The sequence below is a fragment of the Saccostrea cucullata genome, unplaced genomic scaffold (genome assembly GCF_032062105.1).
Source record: "Saccostrea cucullata isolate Sc308-1 unplaced genomic scaffold, CSIRO_AGI_Scuc_v1 ctg90, whole genome shotgun sequence".
Classification (NCBI taxonomy): domain Eukaryota; kingdom Metazoa; phylum Mollusca; class Bivalvia; order Ostreida; family Ostreidae; genus Saccostrea; species Saccostrea cuccullata.
Window position 1 is genome coordinate 635,975 of NW_026940868.1, and position 18,575 is coordinate 654,549.

The following is an 18,575-nucleotide window of genomic DNA, read 5'->3' on the forward strand; positions in this document are numbered from 1 at the left end:
CTTGATAAAAATTTCAATCCTCCCACATCCTACCCTATCTCCAACGGGGAGGGGGTCTTTGTTAAGCTTCCGTTTTTTTAAAGTGCATTGCTAGAAAAGAAGTTTACGATCGATCTTTTTATACACTTTTATTTAAGCTTTACAAAAGGAAGCAACAACGAAAAAGCTTTACGATGATTCTGATGATAATAATGATGACAATAAAGATACCCATACTTTGGATTTATTGATTGTATTAATTCTATAAAAGAAGCCATTTTCACTCTGTAACCTTAATAAGTGATCATACGTGTATATAAGGTATTAATTAATATGGGATTTCAACCAATGATCGATATAAAGCAACAGGAAAAACATTCATCGAGATCCAAAATGAAAAAAAGTTACCTTAAAGAAGACTTTGAAATGTGAAAATCGATGAGACGTGTTTTTATAATAGAATTTACGTGAATTACCAGAAAATACGTAATATTCAATAAATTATTGCACACCATTATTTCCACTGTGTTCCAGTCTTCAACAAAAAAGTATAATTTTTAAGTCTATTGTGTTTATGTATCGGCCTGATTTAATAAATCCTATGAAAACGTTTTTGTTTAATCAAGGTAATACCGAATCAATTACGGCAAGCATATTCGATATTAACCTCGATAAGGGTCCTCATATTATTGTGTTTTTGACAAGGTCCAACAGCCTTAAACTTAGCGTTGAAAGATCTGTATAATGAAGCTTTGTTTCAGCATTTGTCAGCGATTTTTTTTGAATCTCAAAACTCTGGAGGGGGGGGGGGGTTCGAAAATATTTTTTTGGCATTGATAGTCATTAGAACTTATTCTTTCTATTAATCCATGGATTTTCTAAAGTCCCCATGGTGTGTACAAATGAAAAGTTTAGTGAGTGTTTTCAATGTAGTTCATTGATTGTCCCCTATCGTGGAATGCATTATTCAGACTTGCTGATATAAATTGAAATTGTGTAAGCGATATGAACGATATGATATCGACTCCATGTTTGTAAAGAAGAATTTATAAAATTTTGAAATCTATCTCTCATTTTTTAGAAAGATGTGCAATGTTCTCTGTCTAAAGTAATGCAAAAAATACATGTATGATAAATCTTGGTCTGAAGATACTCATATGTTTTGATATTTGAACTCAATCTTTCTCTCATATCGAAACTAAGTTTATCTCTCTCTCTCTCTCTCTCTCTCTCTCTCTCTCTCTCTCTCTCTCTCTCTCTCTCTCTCTCTCTCTCTCTCGTCAATTTTAAGGTATAGAAAAATATAACTATCTATTTTTATGAAAAAAATCCATTTTACAGACTACTGAGATTTTTCAGAAAATCACAAACATCTAAATAAGTTAATGGTAAATGTTCATGTTTATCGGTCTTTGAAGTAAATTTGCCATTCATTAATGCATTAAAGGCATTCAATATGTTGGTATTTATCATTAAGCATTTCCTCTATACAATTATCTACAGTGTAAAGTACTGAGAAGAGAAATTCACTATTTTGTCCTCGGTCCTGTCTTTGTATCCTCGGTAGATTAAATGAAGTGTCGGATAAATAATTCTTGTCCCATTGGCCAACTTCCATCAAAGAATGTTTTATTAAGATAAACTATTTAAAAATCCGAGGGCCTTAATGAGTTAAAATAATATGACTGCCTGAAAGAGTGGCTCTAATTTATACGGAAGGGATAGTATTTAACAGAATACATGAAGTGACTCGAGAAAAAACATATCAGGGATTATTTTGTTAGAAATCCTTTGATTTCTGGAGATTCTCTTGAATTTCTTCTTTTGGAATAATGACTTACACCAGTGTTTCAGACTACAAGGATTTTCAGACGTGTAAGTATGCCACTTCTGGAAGGAAAATTTACATGTATCTCTTCGAAAAATTATTTTTCTTTAAGTGCATGAAAACTTTTTTCTTTCAATATTTGTAACAAACCCTCCGAAAAAAATATTGAAATAGTTTGAATCAGTTTTGCTCACAACTTCCATTTATTTATTTAAATTATTTTTCTTTAGTATGTTAGGATTTCTTCAAAGTATCAGGGAAGGGGGAGGGAGCAAAACTGCATTTTTTTTTTTTTTGCACACTTAGTAATTTACAGCCGAGCTAAATTATAACATGTTTTATACTAGTATTAATGCGGACTGGCAAACAATTAGTTACCCATATCTGGTTAACTTTAATCCGAGGATCTTCAATAGGCTGAAAAATGATCTGTTTCATGTCCTTTGTTTTCAATAAAGAAATTGGAACGAGATCTTTTCAAATAATAAAGATTGAAACACTGATAATCATTTGAAAAATACAGTTATGACTATGTATTTATTTAATTGTTCCGAAATGTTAATTATGGAGGGATTTGAGGATGGGTATATTTACATGTTTTGTTTGTTTTTTTAGATTTTTTTTTTTTTTGGGGGGGGGGGGTAATCAAGTGTTCTGATTCATTGTGCATACTTGTCCAAGAAAACACACGCACACAAAACCTATGCACGAGAGAGAGAGAGAGAGAGAGAGAGAGAGAGAAAAGGGGGTCCAAAGGGTTTCTTGTCTACCGTTAACGATATTTTTAGAATGTCATCAAAGAAACTAGGTTTAATCAAGTTATAAGCAAACTTTAGAAGTGGTTTGTACCAGTGGCAAAACGATGTTTCATTTTAAAGAAAACACATTGGCATTTCTTTATCTGATAACCTGGGACGTTTCAGATTTCCTTAGTGTGTCTATAAAAATCTTAATTGGCAGGTGGAGACAAAAGGAAAAATGTCTCTTTGGTTGCATAGTTTTGCCTGGTACAATAAAAGGGAAAAATTGACATAGGCGAGACACACGTTTTCATGAATTTGGGTTTATTTGTTCGTCGAGAGCAATATCAACAAGAGTTCGTCATTTCTGGCACTTATCTGGCGTGGTAGCTTTTAAAAGCGATTGATTACCGAATAATAAATTAGTTTCCGAAATAAAAGAGTTCTAACATGACTTCCTCAAATACCCTTCACTGTTTGGTCGCTGTGACACTGTGCACTCATAACTTTCTCCCCAAAAATTTACACCTGGGAACACATTATCTTCTGTATTTGAACAAAATGGTTAGAAGGAGCCTCTGTAAAAATTGGTTTTTATGGAAGTGAAGGCTATACTCTTATTGTGTTTTGTCACTTTTGGGGGAATTTAATTGAAATTCTTCTTTGAAACGACAACACAAATTCAGTTGTTCTAGTTATTTTCTAACATGTTATGAGATTATATGTATTTATTGTGTTGTGATTAATATAATCTGTCGGTAATGACGGATATTGATGGATCTTTCTTGGGCCAAGATAGAAGGCAATCCACATCTTTAACATTTATACCATGGACGGCATGGTCGTGTCGGAATTACGAACAAGGTGATTAAACAATTTCGTCATTTTCATTTCAAAATGAAATTGCCATTCACGTCATATGCATCATCAATGTCTTCACTTTAACATCGGCGTCGTCAACGTCTTCACGTTAAAATCGTCAGATGCATATCGATCATCAATGTATTCACTTTTATCGCGACCGTGCGCATCATCAATGTCTTCACTTTATCATCGTCATGTGTATCATCAATCTCCACTATTTCTTCTCATCGGAATCATCCATGTTTTCACATTATCATTGGCATCATCAGTCTTCTCTTTTAAAGGAGCAAACAATTGCCTTTTTAGTTTTCTAACTTTCTCATCGTTAGCAACAGAAAGTCTTCAACCAATTATGACAGCGAACTAACTTGTATATCTTTATTTTAGCATTAGAGATCACAGGAGAAAACCTCGAGGATTTACTGGCTTATGACGATTTGTTCCTGGATTACTTCAATGCCTTTCTGTCCTTACCGGTAGGTTTTTCAAGCTTTAAAATTTCTTATCTCTATCAGACACAAGAAAATCAAAATTTCAGAATTACACATGTAATTCCGATCAAGTACATTTACAATTTATTGATGGATTAAAGAAAAAAAAATGTATTTTCCTAATTTTTCTCGGTTGTCAAGTAGCCAATCACAAAACGCGCACTGTGCAATTATGACGTCATCGATACTCTCCGATGAAAGGAGGTTAAAAACACGTGCAGTTTGGAGAAGTAGTGCTGGTTTCAAAAAGTTCATTAAATGTGTAACGTATTGTATTGAATCATGCTGTAAGTTAAACGTAGTGATTTATGGTTCTCTACCTTCATTGAGAATGTAAATATCATTTAGTAGGAAATACCGTTCGTTCTTTATTCATCGTTTACCAACTTTCTTCGAGGTCGAGATCAAAATATGTATAATTAATTTGTTAAACTACTCAAGATGCGCCACATTTTACATACCTGGTAATTGGATCTCAAAAGCAGATTTAAATCTTATTTGGGTTGTTCTCAGAGAATAGTAAACAATGGATAAGGTAAAGCAGATATTGAATGTGTACATCTTGAAGAGAGATCAGTTCTACTAGAGACATATCCTATATGTTAATACAGTGGACCCTCATTTATCCGGACGCTTTGGTTCCCAGTCCATTTGTCCGGATATGTGAAGCATCCAGATATCTGAATCACCAATTAAACAAGACAACGCAGCATTTAAAAATTTCGTTCCGATGAAAAATCGTCCGGATACTGAAGCATCCGGATATCTGGCGTCCGGATATCTGAAGGTCCAGTGTATATACATAGGTCCCTGGTTCTATCCCCACTGCAAACTTAGCATATTATTTATGTCTCTGTTTGGAGGAATTGTGCTACTTTTGGATCCAGAGACTCATACTAGTGCATATGTATATGCAGTGTATATTGATAAAAATATTACTATATCATAGATACCAAATACATGTAGTTTTTTCTAATTAAACCCCATTCATACGACATGATTTGCATACCTCAGTATATTTTACTCATATATAAATTTACTCACATGTGCGATTTTTATCGTATGAACTGATTTGCTCACATGTAAATTCTGCACAGTTGAGTAAATTTACACCTAGTCAGGACTAGGTGCAAATTAACTTTTGCATACATGTTGTCGCAAATTATTAGTTCTTGTGTGTAAATTTTGTTGTATGAACGCGCAGCAAATTTACTTATGTGTGTATTTTGTTTTGTTTATTGCATAAATCTCAATTTTAAGTGTTGTTTGGGTTGTTTGTGCATTGTAAAGTGTATAACATCAGTCTGTTAACATGGCGGCTAGAAAGCAAAACAAACAAAAAATGGATTTTTTATGGTCGTGTTTGCTGTACTTCAAGTACAGATGAAAGTAAATTGAGTTTTGAGGCCAAGCTTAAAAAATTCTTTGTTTAAAGTTGCCGACATAATTTTTAGACTCGGTAGGTAGATAGGCATTCTTTTTTTTTTTTTTGAGAAAAAAAATTGCTTTCAGATTTTTGTTAGATTACAAAAAATAAAGTTTTTCATAGGTATACTATACATGAATAAGCTCCACTCTTCATGCTCTTGGGACCAAAACCGTTCATACAATATTTAAATTTCTCTGCAGAAATATGTCTGAAATATTGCCGACTCAGCATTAAAAAACAATAATCAATCAATCAGTCATGCTCTTGGTATAAACTACTGATTGATTAAGACAAAAATTCACAATGAAACACTTTCAATATCCTGAAAAATTTTAGAAAAATTTTTTTTTTACAAAATGGCTAAAAAAGAGTTTAGGTCGGGTGCATTTTCAGTGGGTCGGTAGGCAACTGCAAACAAATGATATTTTATTTTAGGCCTGATAAGGGTACTGCTTTAAAGCCCTTAAAGGATACGTCGGGTTGCACTAGCATAGTTCTTTCCACAAATGGCATGGCTTTTGAACTCTGAAAACAAGGATCCAAACTATATCTCCAGTCTCCTCTGAGATAAATTTTAATTTGCAAAAACGTGCGCATCTTGCACCCTTTCTGGCAAACCTATGATTATGCCTCTAAATTATAAAAATATAACTGTGGTTGCGCAAAGATGTGCCCTGCAGGATCAATAAGTTGTCCCCTTACAATTCAAGTAGTCTTCATGGGAATGCTCCGGAGTTGTGATAGGAACAGGCAATACATCAATCACCTGGGGCCCGTTTTACAAAAGAACTTACGACTTAAGACCAAATTTAGTTCTTCATTTAACTTTTTAAAAAACAATATATTGAAAATGATTTTAATCTTTCTAAAATGAATGTAGTAAGATAGTTTTACACTAGCAATTTTAAACAGAATCATTAATTTTGCAGAATGTTACAATCATCTGAAGTTTATGGTCTTAAGTCGTAAGTTCTTTTGTAAAACGGGCAACTGCACCCCATTACAGATTGACTTTCTTCTACCTTTCTTTGTATTTAAACCAAGGCAAGCTACTGACATATAATTTGATGTTACAGAAATTTCAACAACACTGTTGAAAATAAGCATTTATAAGTATTATCTTTGGCACCTGATCCCACCATGAATTTTTAGGGGATTCATGTTTATTTCCTATTTACATATTTGTTTTGTTTGAATTTTTATTTAAAATCGATTGCCCATTTCATTCTCCAGGAAAATACATGTAACATTCAAGCAGATACTTCATAATGAACTCGCAAACTTGATGAACTGTAGATTTCCAAACATTAGAAAGATTTCTAGTCGTCCTTTATTCTGCTGAAGATGCCAACCAGTAGTCAGCCATCTTTTTCTTTACACCCAATGACTCTTCTATAGTCTTTAGGACCGAGGCCAAAGGATCTTCAAACTTTAAACAATGATTTTGATTATTTTCCTTTTTGCGTGTGTAAATTTTTCCTAAAAGTTATTAAGTTCGCTTTTATCCGTACCAGAAAATAAATGGAATGGATTTCCTCCTAATTTCGAATTCTTTGAGGAACATTCAACGGTTAGTCTAATACCCAAATAATAAAAAAAATAACCTTTTCCTATAAAAATCCACAATTCTGAATCTGTGGATCTCCTTATTTTATATGAAAATACAAGGATTTACAGTACATAAATCTCGTCTGAACGCATAGCAAATTAACTTTCGTGAGTATATATACTCATATGTAAATTTGCACACATAAGCAAATTTTCGTCGTATGAATAGGGTATAAGTTCTTTTTTTCACAAACATGGCATAATAATGCTTAACAGGCACATGTACATGTAGCATCAGGGGGGCCTGGCCCCTCCACTTTTTTCCAAACATAACTTTGTACTATATAGTAAATGTTCATTCCAGAGAGTGGTCCCCCCCCCCCGACTTTTGTTGCAGTACAGTTAAATTAAGGTTAATGTGGTATGTTTGGTTAAAAAAAATGGTATTGAAAGAAATATCTGTCCTTTTTTAACACTTGGAGTCTCATCTCTTATCTGAAAAATCTCCTATACCACTTAAAAAAAAATTAATGAGGCTTTCACAAATCTGTATTACATTAGTACCATTGTGCACCTTTTATTTTATGTTCTTTGAGATTCCCCATACAAAAACATGGACTTTGCCATTATACTCAGTGGTACCCCATGTGGGTACTAGTATCATTTAGTGAGCTCAGTGGTTACAGTACCTCTATATAGTTTTCAAATTATCATTGAAAATTTTCCTGTTTACAATGCCAGACTGTCAACATCTGTTTCACTGAGTATTCTTTTATAAATTCCTAAGTAAATAGATTCGTTTTTTTGCAGGTGTTTCCCCAGCCCTTGAGGTACAATCGCCTTACAGGGGACTTTGAGGATGCCTCTAAACATCTGCATAGAGACTCCTCCAGTGTCAGCTCAGAAACAAGTGAGGAGGACAACCTACCCTATGGCACCACAGACAGTGAGAGAGACAAGCTACTGGAATGGGCCCGGGAAGAGCGACTACCTCTATTTCTCAGGTAGACATTGAACACTTACCTGTACAGGTAGACAGGAATATTTATCAGGTGTACTTAAGCTCAGGCTTTTATGTACCTGATGATAAAGGTATTCTGAAAGGTATTAAATTATTAAACTGTCATGAACAGAGTAGAGTATTAGAATGTATGCTGTAAATTTGAGGTTTCCACGGCTTGAATGCATTTATCACAGACTTAATGATCAGAGATACTGAAGCTATTAACAAAATTTTATCAATACAATCAATAAAGGTGCTTTTTTCTGTCATTAGAACAAGTTCATACTTATGTATCTGTAATTGTCAAATCCAAGGGAAAATTTTAGATTGTCTAGTGTTCTTTTATTACTCTGTAAATTGTTGAAATATTCACATGATCAAGACATATTCAATTTAATACCAGTATTTTAATGGACTGCTAAGGCCAACATACTTTAAAATAAGGTTTGTTCTTCCTCTCAGAAAATGCCAGAAAAATTCAACCTTTTTTTTTTTTATTTTACATAAGATCTCTCTTCTGGAATCAAAATAGTAACAGAATAAGAGTCAGACAATTTTTAACCAGTTGATTGGGAGAAGACAACCAAACTATTTTTAAAGAAGGCCTAACCCAAGATAATATAATGGTTTGAATGCCATGGGGGCACCAAATCACCATTTTGTTAGGTCACCTGAGTAAACTCAGGTGACCTATTGCTATCTGTTTTCGTCCGTCGTTGTGCATCGTGCGTTAACATTTGAACATTTTCAGCTTCTTCTCTGCAACCACTGAACCAATTTCAACCACATTTGACACAAAGCATCTATGGGTAAAGGGGAACAAAAATTGTGAATTTCATGATCCCTGCCCCCCTTGGGCCTGAGGGGTGGGGCAAAAACCACTAAAGTTAATGCAATCTTTAAAAATCTTCTTCTTTACTCCTGGGCATCAAGCAGTCAAACTGTTTGCATGATTGTAATCAGCATTGAGTTTTCTACCAAAATTGTGAAATTCATGGCCCTGGGGTCAGGGGTTCTAGTGCTAGGGCGGGGCTAAATAAGTATATAGTGAAAATACATGAATTCTTTGAAAATCTTCTTTTCTGCTCCTGGGTATTAAAAATAAACCAACTAAGTACATAGTTATGATGAGCAAGAGTGCCTCTACCAAAATTGTGAATTTTATGGCCCCAGAATCAGGGGTTCTGGTGTTAGGGTGGGGCTCTATTGATTATATAGTGAAAATACATGAATTCTTTGAAAATCTTGTTCTCTGCTCCTGGGTATTAAATAAACTAACTAAGTGCATAGTTATGATGAGCAAGAGTGCTTCTACCAAAATTTTGAATTTTATGGCCCCAGAATCAGGGGTTCTGGTGTTAGGGTGGGGCTCTATTGATTATATAGTGAAAATACATGAATTCTTTGAAAATCTTGTTCTCTGCTCCTGGGTATTAAATAAACTAACTAAGTGCATAGTTATGATGAGCAAGAGTGCTTCTACCAAAATTTTGAATTTTATGGCCCCAGAATCAGGGGTTCTGGTGTTAGGGTGGGGCTCTATTGATTATATAGTGAAAATACATGAATTCTTTGAAAATCTTCTTCTCTGCTCCATGGTATCAAATAAGCTAACTAAGTGCATAGTTATGATGAGCAAGAGTGCTTTTACCAAAATTGTGAATTTTATGACCACAGGGTCAGGGGTTCTGGTGTTAGGGCATTGCTCTATTGATGATATAGTGAAAATTAAATGAAAATGAATTCTTTGAAAATCTTGTTCTCTGCTCCTGGGTATTTAATAAACTAACTAAGTACATAGTTATGATGAGCAAGAGTGCCTCTACCAAAATTATGAATTTTATGTCCCCAGGGTCAGGGGTTCTGGTGTTAGGGTGGGGCTCTATTGATTATATAGTGAAAATAATGAATTCTTTGAAAATTTTCTTCTCTGCTTCTAAGAATTAAATAAACTTTCTAAGTGCATAGTTATGATGAGCAAGAGTGCCTCTACCAAAATTGTGAATTTTATGACCCCATGGTCAGGGGTTCTGGTGTTAGGGCAGGGCTCTATTGATTATATAGTGAAAATACATTAAATCTTTGAAAATTTTCTTCTCTGCTCTTGAGTATTAAGCAGATGAACTACCTATATAGTTATGATGAGCAGGGCCCTAATCTTCCAGAATTGTGAATTTCAAGGCCCTAGGGTCAGGGGTACCATAGGGGAGGGCTGTACTTATATACTGAAAAGGAATAAATTGTTTGAAATCTGCTCCTTGGTATTAATCAAATATTTTTGAAAAGCAAGGATGCCTTTTCAAAAATTGTGCAATGTGTGGATCTAGGCCTAAGGGTCAGGGGTTCATGTGTGGTAGGGGCACTACTGATTATTGCTGAATATTACTGATTAGTTGAAATGCATTTTTTGTTCCCCTACCCTGCCTATGGTATTAAGTAAACAAACTAAGCAACTGCTAAGTGTATTGTTATGATGATCAATGGTGCTTCTTTCAAAATTGTGAATGCCATAGCATCTGGCTTAAAACATGAATCAAATTCAGTCGCTGGAAAGTTGTTGCATAATGCTCAGGTGACCTATAAGGCCCATGGGCCTCTTGTTTTATATGTTTTGTATATTCTTGAAAATTTAATCCTCAGTTATTTTTATCCAGTTAAACAGTTTGTTCTCAACTTAGGAAATGCAAATTCATTGATTTTATTCTTTCTACAAACAGTTTTTGTTGAATGTATTTATGACCTTCATATAAATATTTTTTTACAGCACACAACTATTCAGGGAATTCAAACTCTGCAAGCTCTTGTTACGTCCTTTGGATGACAGATACTCGGCTAGTCGTAACTCCAGTAACCAACTGCGTGGATATAGTCGGCAGTCAGAGAGTTACGTCTCTAGCCTGAGTAACAGCGCGGATAACAGCGGACATGATGAGATAGATGATGAGGAGATGGCCTCTATTCAGAAAGAGTTCCAGAATTCTACTCTGTTTAAATACCAGCGACCGGGAAGCAGGGCCGTCAGCATGCCAATAAAGCTCGATTTTGAAGCAGGTCATTATTTTTTAAGAACAAAGCAATAAAAAAATACTTTTTAAGAGGAATTAGGGTTCTAAACTTCAGTGACTGTTTTTGTAAATAAAGTTTTCTCCCATCTTCCGACACAAATTTTACATATTATCCCACAAACTTTTCTTGCATATTATACCCATCAATTTATTTTAGATGAATATTCCTGTTGTATGTTATTGAATGTAATGACCTTCTTCGTGTTGTAGAGTTTTATGTACAAGGGAGTACTGCCACCCCCACTACTCAGGAGCCCCCGCCCTCAGAAGTTCAACCCAAAAGTGCCTCCCTCAAGAAAAAGTTCAGGTAAACACAGGTTCACATATATACTTTTAAAGCTGATTCTTAGCTTAGATTAGCTTATAAATATATGCAAATAATATTAAATATTGATTTTCAAAAATAATTTTAAAAAAATAAAATTTACAGTATTAATCGTAAATCCTATATTTTTATAGGGAAGTCAGTGATAAAGATGATGAGAGTCCTGTCAGAAAACCCTCTGTGGTGAAGTTTGATCCTGTGACCAGTAAGTTATTATAGAGATTCATTGATTCATAAAGCAAAATTAAAGAAAAGAAAGATTTCTATTCATTCATAAAGAAATAGCTTTCTGATAGCTGAAGCATGCCAAAGGAATGAGAGAAAACTGTAATTAAGTTGATCTAAATATTTTCAAAAAAGAATGCATGTATATAATTATAGGAATTGTTGAAGAGAATACAGTGTATTAAATTAAAAATGCAGAAGTTGGTAATTTTTATGAAAGGAGACTTAAGTTTAAATATTTACTAAGAGTTGTTAAAGTCTGCATTGTATCCCCATTGACAGGTGATGTCAAAAGTAAACGTTCAGCTCACAAAGAGAAAAGACAAAAATCAGAGGCTGAGGAAGCATTCCTGAGGCATGCTAGGTAGGAATATACCATATTTTTGAATTATTTGTTTCAGAAAATGGAGACTTGTAATGAGAATAAATTACGAAATTTTTTTTCTATTGTAGAGTTCTGTCAGCGCCTCTGAATTATGCGGATTACATGCGGCACCCAATGTTTGGGGACTTTGACTTTCTGTTTGGGGAGGATGAACCTGACCCTGATGGTAGAGTGTACGTGTCATTTCAAGATGAACACGCCAGTGAGGAACAAACAGAAAACGATGTCAAAAATATGGAGGGGAGACTGAAAATGTCTCTTCAGCAGTTAAAAGAACAAGTGCTAGGAAAGGTGAGAAAATAGATATATCTATAATTAAAAGGCATTTGTTAGCAAAATTACAGGAAAAGAAAACTGTTCTAAAGTGCTTAAGTATTCAAAATGTTAAATGATATATGATGTACAGTAAGGAATATATAAAGGGAAATAACTCTAACTCAGAGTTATCAAATTCAAGTACAATTAAGCAGTTCTTGCTGCATGGATAACATTTTGTTTTATAGCAAAACAGTATGGAGGGCTTTAAAGAGTTTTTGTCAGATACAGCAGGTATCCATCTCCTTAACTTCTGGTTAGACTGTGAGTACTTCAAAGATGCCATGGAAAACTTTGATGAAATTGTCAACATGGATATCAGGAGTAGACTATATAGGTTAGTTATGGATCGATAAATATAATCTCATTTTGTGATTTTTAGGTCACCTGAGTAAACTCAGGTGACCTATTGCTATCTGTTTTCGTCCGTCGTCGTGCGTTGTGCGTTAACATTTGAACATTTTCAGCTTCTTCTCTGCAACCACTGAACCAATTTCAACCAAATTTGGCCTAAAGCATCTATGGGTGAAGGGGAAAAAAATTGTGAATTTCATGATCCCTGCCCCCCCTGGGGCCTGAGGGGTGGGGCCAAAACCACTAAATTTAATGCAATCTTTAAAAATCTTCTTCTTTACTCCTGGACATCAAGCAGTCAAACTGTTTGCATGATTGTAATCAGCAATGAGTCCTCTACCAAAATTGTGAAATTCATGGCCCTGGGGTCAGGGGTTCTAGTGCTAGGGTGGGGCTAAATAAGTAGGTAGTGAAAATGCATTATTTCTTTGAAAATCTTCTTCTTTGCTCCTGGGTATTAAATAAACTAACTAAGTGCATACTTATGATGAGCAAGAGTGCCTCTACCAAAATTGTGAATTTTATGGCCCCAGGGTCAGGGGTTCTGGTGTTAGGGCGGGGCTCTATTGATTATATAGTGAAAATACATGAATTCTTTGAAAATCTTCTTCTCTGCTCCTGGGTATTAAATAAACCAACTAAGTACATAGTTATGATGAGCAAGAGTGCCTCTACCAAAATTGTGAATTTTATGGCCCCAGAGTCAGGGGTTCTGGTGTTAGGGTGGGACGTATTGATTATATAGTGAAAATACATGAATTCTTTGAAAATCTTCTTCTCTGCTCCTAGGAATTAAATAAACTAACTAAGTACATAGTTATAATGAGCAAGAATGCCTCTTCCAAAATTGTGAATTTTATAGCCCCAGGGTCAGGGGTTCTAGTTTAGGGCGGGGCTCTATTGATTATATAGTGAAAATACATTAAATCTTTCAAAATTTTCGTCTCTGCTCCAGGGTATTAAGCAGATGAACTACCTATAGAGTTATGCTGGACAAGGGCCCATATCTTCCAGAATTGTGAATTTCAAGGCCCCAGGGTCAGGGGTACCATAGAAGGGAGGGGTGGGTGTACTTATATACTGAAAATGAATGAATGGTTTGAAATCTGCTCCTTGGTATTTATCAAATATCAAGGCCTAAGGGTCAGGGGTTCATGTGTGGTAGGGGGACTACTGATTATTGCTGAATATTACTGATTAGTTGAAATGCATTTTTTGTTCCCTTACCCTGCATATGGGTATTAAGTAAACAAACTAAGCAACTGCTAAGTGTATTGTTATGATGATCAATGGTGCCTCTTTCAAAATTATGAATGCCATAGCATCTGGCTTAAAACATGAATCAAATTCAATCACTGGAAAGTTGTTGCATAATGCTCAGGTGACCTATAAGGCCCATGGGCCTCTTGTTCTTTTTCAGGGTTTAATATTTCTGAGCATTTTTTCTTTATTAAATAAAATCACTTAAATAGGTTTAATCTAAATATATATCATTCAAATTTAGGGACATCCAAGACAAATACAAGATGAACTTAACGGAGGAAGCACGAGATCAGATAACCAAGGCCTCTCGTAATTCGTCTCTCAGTCATACGGTGTTTATACGTACTCAGTACGATGTCCTACGGAGATTACGTGCCTACTGGGTCCCTCGCTATCTCATCCATATGGAAAGGTTACGAGAACTCAGGTAGCTAAAAGGAAAAAATAATTTTACTTTAAAAATAAAAGGATATGCAATTTAGTCTTCTTCTTAGATATACAGTGTAGAACTCAGTTAGGTAGTTAGGAAAATAATTTATCAGATAAAATGATAAGCAATCTAGTTCTCTATCCAAAAGTGAAAAAAATGATTGTGATAAATTTACTGAAGTTATTTTGTTTTACTATCGTACTGAAAATTCTCTTTGATTTCTTCTGCCCAACAAATGATAATTTTGTTAACATTTTTTGATTTTTAGGCTGACAAAATTGCATTAAGCAGAAAAAAAAATATAATTTGGGAATTTTCTGTAATCTTTTGTTTTATAATTTATATTAACAGGGATATTGGAAATATTATGGGTATTAAAGGAATCAAAGTAGAAAACTCCATGAGGAAAATAACGCCTTTCCTGCCATCCATCTCTCTAGTCAACTCAATGCCAGTACGCCCTGATGATGTCTTAACATACTCCAAAACCAAAAGCTGGGACTTCCTCAGTCGTGGTGGAAGGAAACTGGACTCAAGGATATCTTCTGCCAAGTTAAAACCAGCTCTTCATCCACCCTCACCTGTTCAGTAAGTAATTTCATCCACCCTCAGCAGTCCAGTAATCTATCTCACCCACCCTCACCTGTCCTTTAAGTTATCTCATCCATCTCACCAGTCCAGTAATTTCATCCACCCTCAGCAGTCCAGTAAATTATCTCATCCATCTCACCAGTCCAGTAAATTATCTCATCCATCTCACCAGTCCAGTAAGCTATCTCATCCACCCTCAGCAGTCCAGTAAGTTATCTCATCCATTTCACCAGTCCAGTAAGTTATCTCATCCATCTCACCAGTCCAGTAAGTTATCTCATCAATCTCACCTGTCCATTAAGTTATCTCATCCATCTCACCAGTCCAGTAAGTTCTCTCATCCACCCTAACCAGTCCAGGAAGTTATCTCATCCACCTTCCCCAGTCCAGTAAGTTTTCTCGGTCACCCTCAGCAGTCCAGTAAGTAATCTCATCCATCTCACCATTCCAGTAAGTTATCTCATCCACTCACCAGTCCAGTAAATTATCTCATCCACCCTCACCAGTCTAGTAAGTTCTCTCATCCACCCTCACCAGTCCAGGAAGTTATCTCATCCACCCTCACCAGTCCAGTAAGTTATCTCATCCACCCTCACCAGTCCACTAAATTATCTCATCCATTTCACCAGTCCAGTAAGTTATCTCATCCATCTCACCAGTCCAGTAAGTTATCTCATCCACCCTCACCTGTCCTTTAAGATATCTCATTCATCTCACCAGTCCAGTAAGTATCTCACCAGTCCAGTAAGTAATTTCATCCACCCTCACCCATCCATTAAGTTATCTCATCCATCTCACCAGTCCAGTAATTTCATCCACCCTCACCAGTCCAGTAAGTTATCTCATCCACCCTCACCTGTCCAGTAAGTTATCTCATCCACCCTCACCAGTCCAGTAAGTTTTCTCATCCATCTCACCAGTCCAGTAAGTTATCTCATCCACCCTAACCAGTCCAGTAATTTATTTATCTGCCCTACCTGTCCAATGATTAACTTGTATTTATTTAAATTTAAAATGAAATGTTTATGAATACATGTGTTTCTGTTATCCCTGCAGATTGACTAAAGACAGATTTTTAGTTGCCTTGACGTCAGATAAGGTGGCAGGTGGCCCATTTCAGAGATACTTAGAGAAGTAAGTACAGCTTGTATTTTTATAGGAAATTTGGGTGTCACAATTTCCACAGATTTCAACTGAACCTACTTGTACTTGAAGACAAATGTATATGTCCTGTAGACCGTAAAACATTTCAATCTAATGTTGATTGTGAATATCTTGGTTTTTATTTTAGAATCATATTTGTGAAATACTCCTATGATTCTGTAAACTTTGGTGGATATGACTGGTCATTTTGAACACCAGGTTATGAGACTGATAATACATGTATACTTCTAATAATTTGATGGCAGGTTTAACTGCCTCATTCATTGATTATTAAATGTCTTTTTACTTGTCTTTGCTGACTGTATTGTTTCCTCCTCAGACAGGAGGACAATTATTAAATGTCTTTTTACTTGTCTTTACTGACTGTATTGTTTCCTCCTCAGACAGGAGGACAATTATTAAATGTCTTTTTACTTGTCTTTACTGACTGTATTGTTTCCACCTCAGACAGGAGGACAATTATTAAATGTCTTTTTTCTTGTCTTTACTGACTGTATTGTTTCCTCCTCAGACAGGAGGACAAGCGACTGTTATCCTGCCTGCTGTTCTGGCTGGATGTGACAGATTACGGTAAGGAGGAGGACAGATCAGCTGATCGCCTGCTCCGACTCTGTCACGCCTGGAATATCTACAACTCCTACTTCCCGGACGGCTCACACCATCCAATAGGTGAGACTGGGGACACTTACCCAAACATTCTCATGTGTTGTATAAAGCAACTATAGTTAAACAGGTTCTTTTTAGCTTTTATGAATTGATTTTTATTGCAATTTGTACATGTACTAATTGTACTTGGATCTTCTTATTTAGTTCTTTAAAAATACCTGATAACTTTGTCCTAGACAGACACTTGAAATGAGATTGCATATGAGTGTTTTATGACCTTAAGATGAGGTCATGTTAAAAACTTGAAGGTCACCTCACAGGGACTGGAGATTAAAATTCCTGTTTTTAAGCCACATCAGGCCATGAATTGTAGAGGTTCCCTAGACATAGAGTCTGTAGGGTATTTTTAGCACTGCTAAGCAATTGTCATTTTGAAATGGGGAATCCAAATGTTGACTAATTTAAGTTTGATATGCAGAGCATGCAAATTTCATTTGAATTAAGTTTTGTTCTATAGATATTGATGCATTAGTTTTCCTTCTATTAGGTTTACCTGATTGTTTTATTAGGTCAATGGATTGTTCATAAATTCGGCATTTAATATGTAAAAGTACTGGTAAGAACAAACTGATCAGATTAGTTAAGTTAAAATTCAGGTTTTATACAAGTTAATACTAATCCATAGAATATAATGTGTAGTTGTTTTAAGGGTATTACACAATGAAAGTAGATTAAATTTTACTTTGGTGCTCAAGATTGAAAAGTTATGCTCACAACTTTGCAGAGATTTTAGTCCTCTTGAATTTGAATTAATATTGAGAGATACCCATGTTTCATGTTATATTTTCATCAGTTGCATGGACCTTGAATTTGAGTTACTGAATGTTGCCTGCATGAGTCAGTTGTTACATTAATATTGAGAGCTGAGTTTCTTGTTGTATTTTCATCAGCCAAACCTTGAATTGGAATTAACATTGAGAGCTACCTGAGTTTTGTGTTGTATTTTCATCAGTGGGACCTTGAGTTTTTAGTTAATATTGAGAGTTATCCGAGTTTTGTGTTGTATTTTCATCAGTGGGACACCTATGCTTATTTTTCTAGGAGCCCCTGATGTAGAGAAAGCCAGGCTACACCAGACTCTGCTCAGTGCTAAAGACTTCGTGGAAGCTAACATTTTTACACCAGCAAAAGCTCGGATTGTTAATATATTGGAACAAAACTGGATAAATTATCTGAAGGAGGATTTAAAAACATTTTTGGAGTGAGTGTTACTGTATTTTGTCATGGATAATTTTAATTATCAGACACTGGATTAAAACTGTAGAATGGGTATTTCCTGTAGTAGGATTATTACAGTTTTTTCTTCAATCACAGTGTTTTATTGAGTTTTTTAACTTTTTAGATGCTGTCAATTTATTATCAGAATTTCAATGAAAACAATTTCTAAAAATTATATGACCTGAGATTTCTGGGTACATGCATGGTCCATATATTCATGTATCAATTTCCCTTGTTAATACAAAACAATAGATATTTTAAACATTTTTTCCAGTTATTTGAAGAAATTAAGGAATGTGAATGTGCTAAACACAGTCTATAGAATACAGTTTGTGTTTGTAGTGCTCATGTTCGAGATGGTGCCTTGAGTCCCCCCGAATCAGCTGATGTCATAGACATTGTGGTGACCAATGATGAGTTGATCATCACTCGACCCGACCCATGGGTCAAAAGGTCAGTATCAAAAAAAAAAAAAAAAAAAGCTAGGCAATTAAAAATAAAATATACTGGTATATAAATATCAAATGTCAAGATATACATGGCAATTTTTCATGTATTTCATACAGCTGGGGGGAAAATCAGAAATGTATATCAGTGTTTGAAACTCAATATAAAATTGGCTTGAAAACATGCTAGGGATAACAGCAAAGAAACTAAGGATCAGTCTGCAAGGACTGATCTGCTAACTTGGG

The 18,575-nt window shown here is 35.2% G+C and overlaps 1 protein-coding gene across 13 annotated transcripts in view; it reads left to right on the plus strand.

Moving 5' to 3' along the window:
• LOC134256515 (regulator of G-protein signaling 22-like) overlaps positions 1-18,575 on the plus strand; it is a 43,146-nt gene that overhangs the window by 10,248 nt on the left and 14,323 nt on the right. For 3 of the 13 annotated variants that reach the window (XM_062739153.1, XM_062739161.1, XM_062739156.1), the window contains exons 1-15: positions 2,904-3,411; positions 3,799-3,887; positions 7,690-7,883; positions 10,647-10,933; positions 11,158-11,254; positions 11,407-11,477; positions 11,780-11,861; positions 11,951-12,173; positions 12,386-12,534; positions 14,056-14,241; positions 14,596-14,832; positions 15,892-15,969; positions 16,511-16,668; positions 17,707-17,866; positions 18,226-18,336. In XM_062739153.1, the coding sequence (XP_062595137.1) occupies positions 3,309-3,411; positions 3,799-3,887; positions 7,690-7,883; positions 10,647-10,933; positions 11,158-11,254; positions 11,407-11,477; positions 11,780-11,861; positions 11,951-12,173; positions 12,386-12,534; positions 14,056-14,241; positions 14,596-14,832; positions 15,892-15,969; positions 16,511-16,668; positions 17,707-17,866; positions 18,226-18,336 (2,225 nt within the window). In that variant the 5' untranslated portion in view covers positions 2,904-3,308. Of the gene's footprint in view, positions 1-1,652; positions 1,855-2,900; positions 3,412-3,798; positions 3,888-7,689; positions 7,884-10,646; positions 10,934-11,157; positions 11,255-11,406; positions 11,478-11,779; positions 11,862-11,950; positions 12,174-12,385; positions 12,535-14,055; positions 14,242-14,595; positions 14,833-15,891; positions 15,970-16,510; positions 16,669-17,706; positions 17,867-18,225; positions 18,337-18,575 lie in introns of those variants that run through there. The other 10 variants (XM_062739159.1, XM_062739157.1, XM_062739155.1 and 7 more) reach the window with 6 other exon arrangements.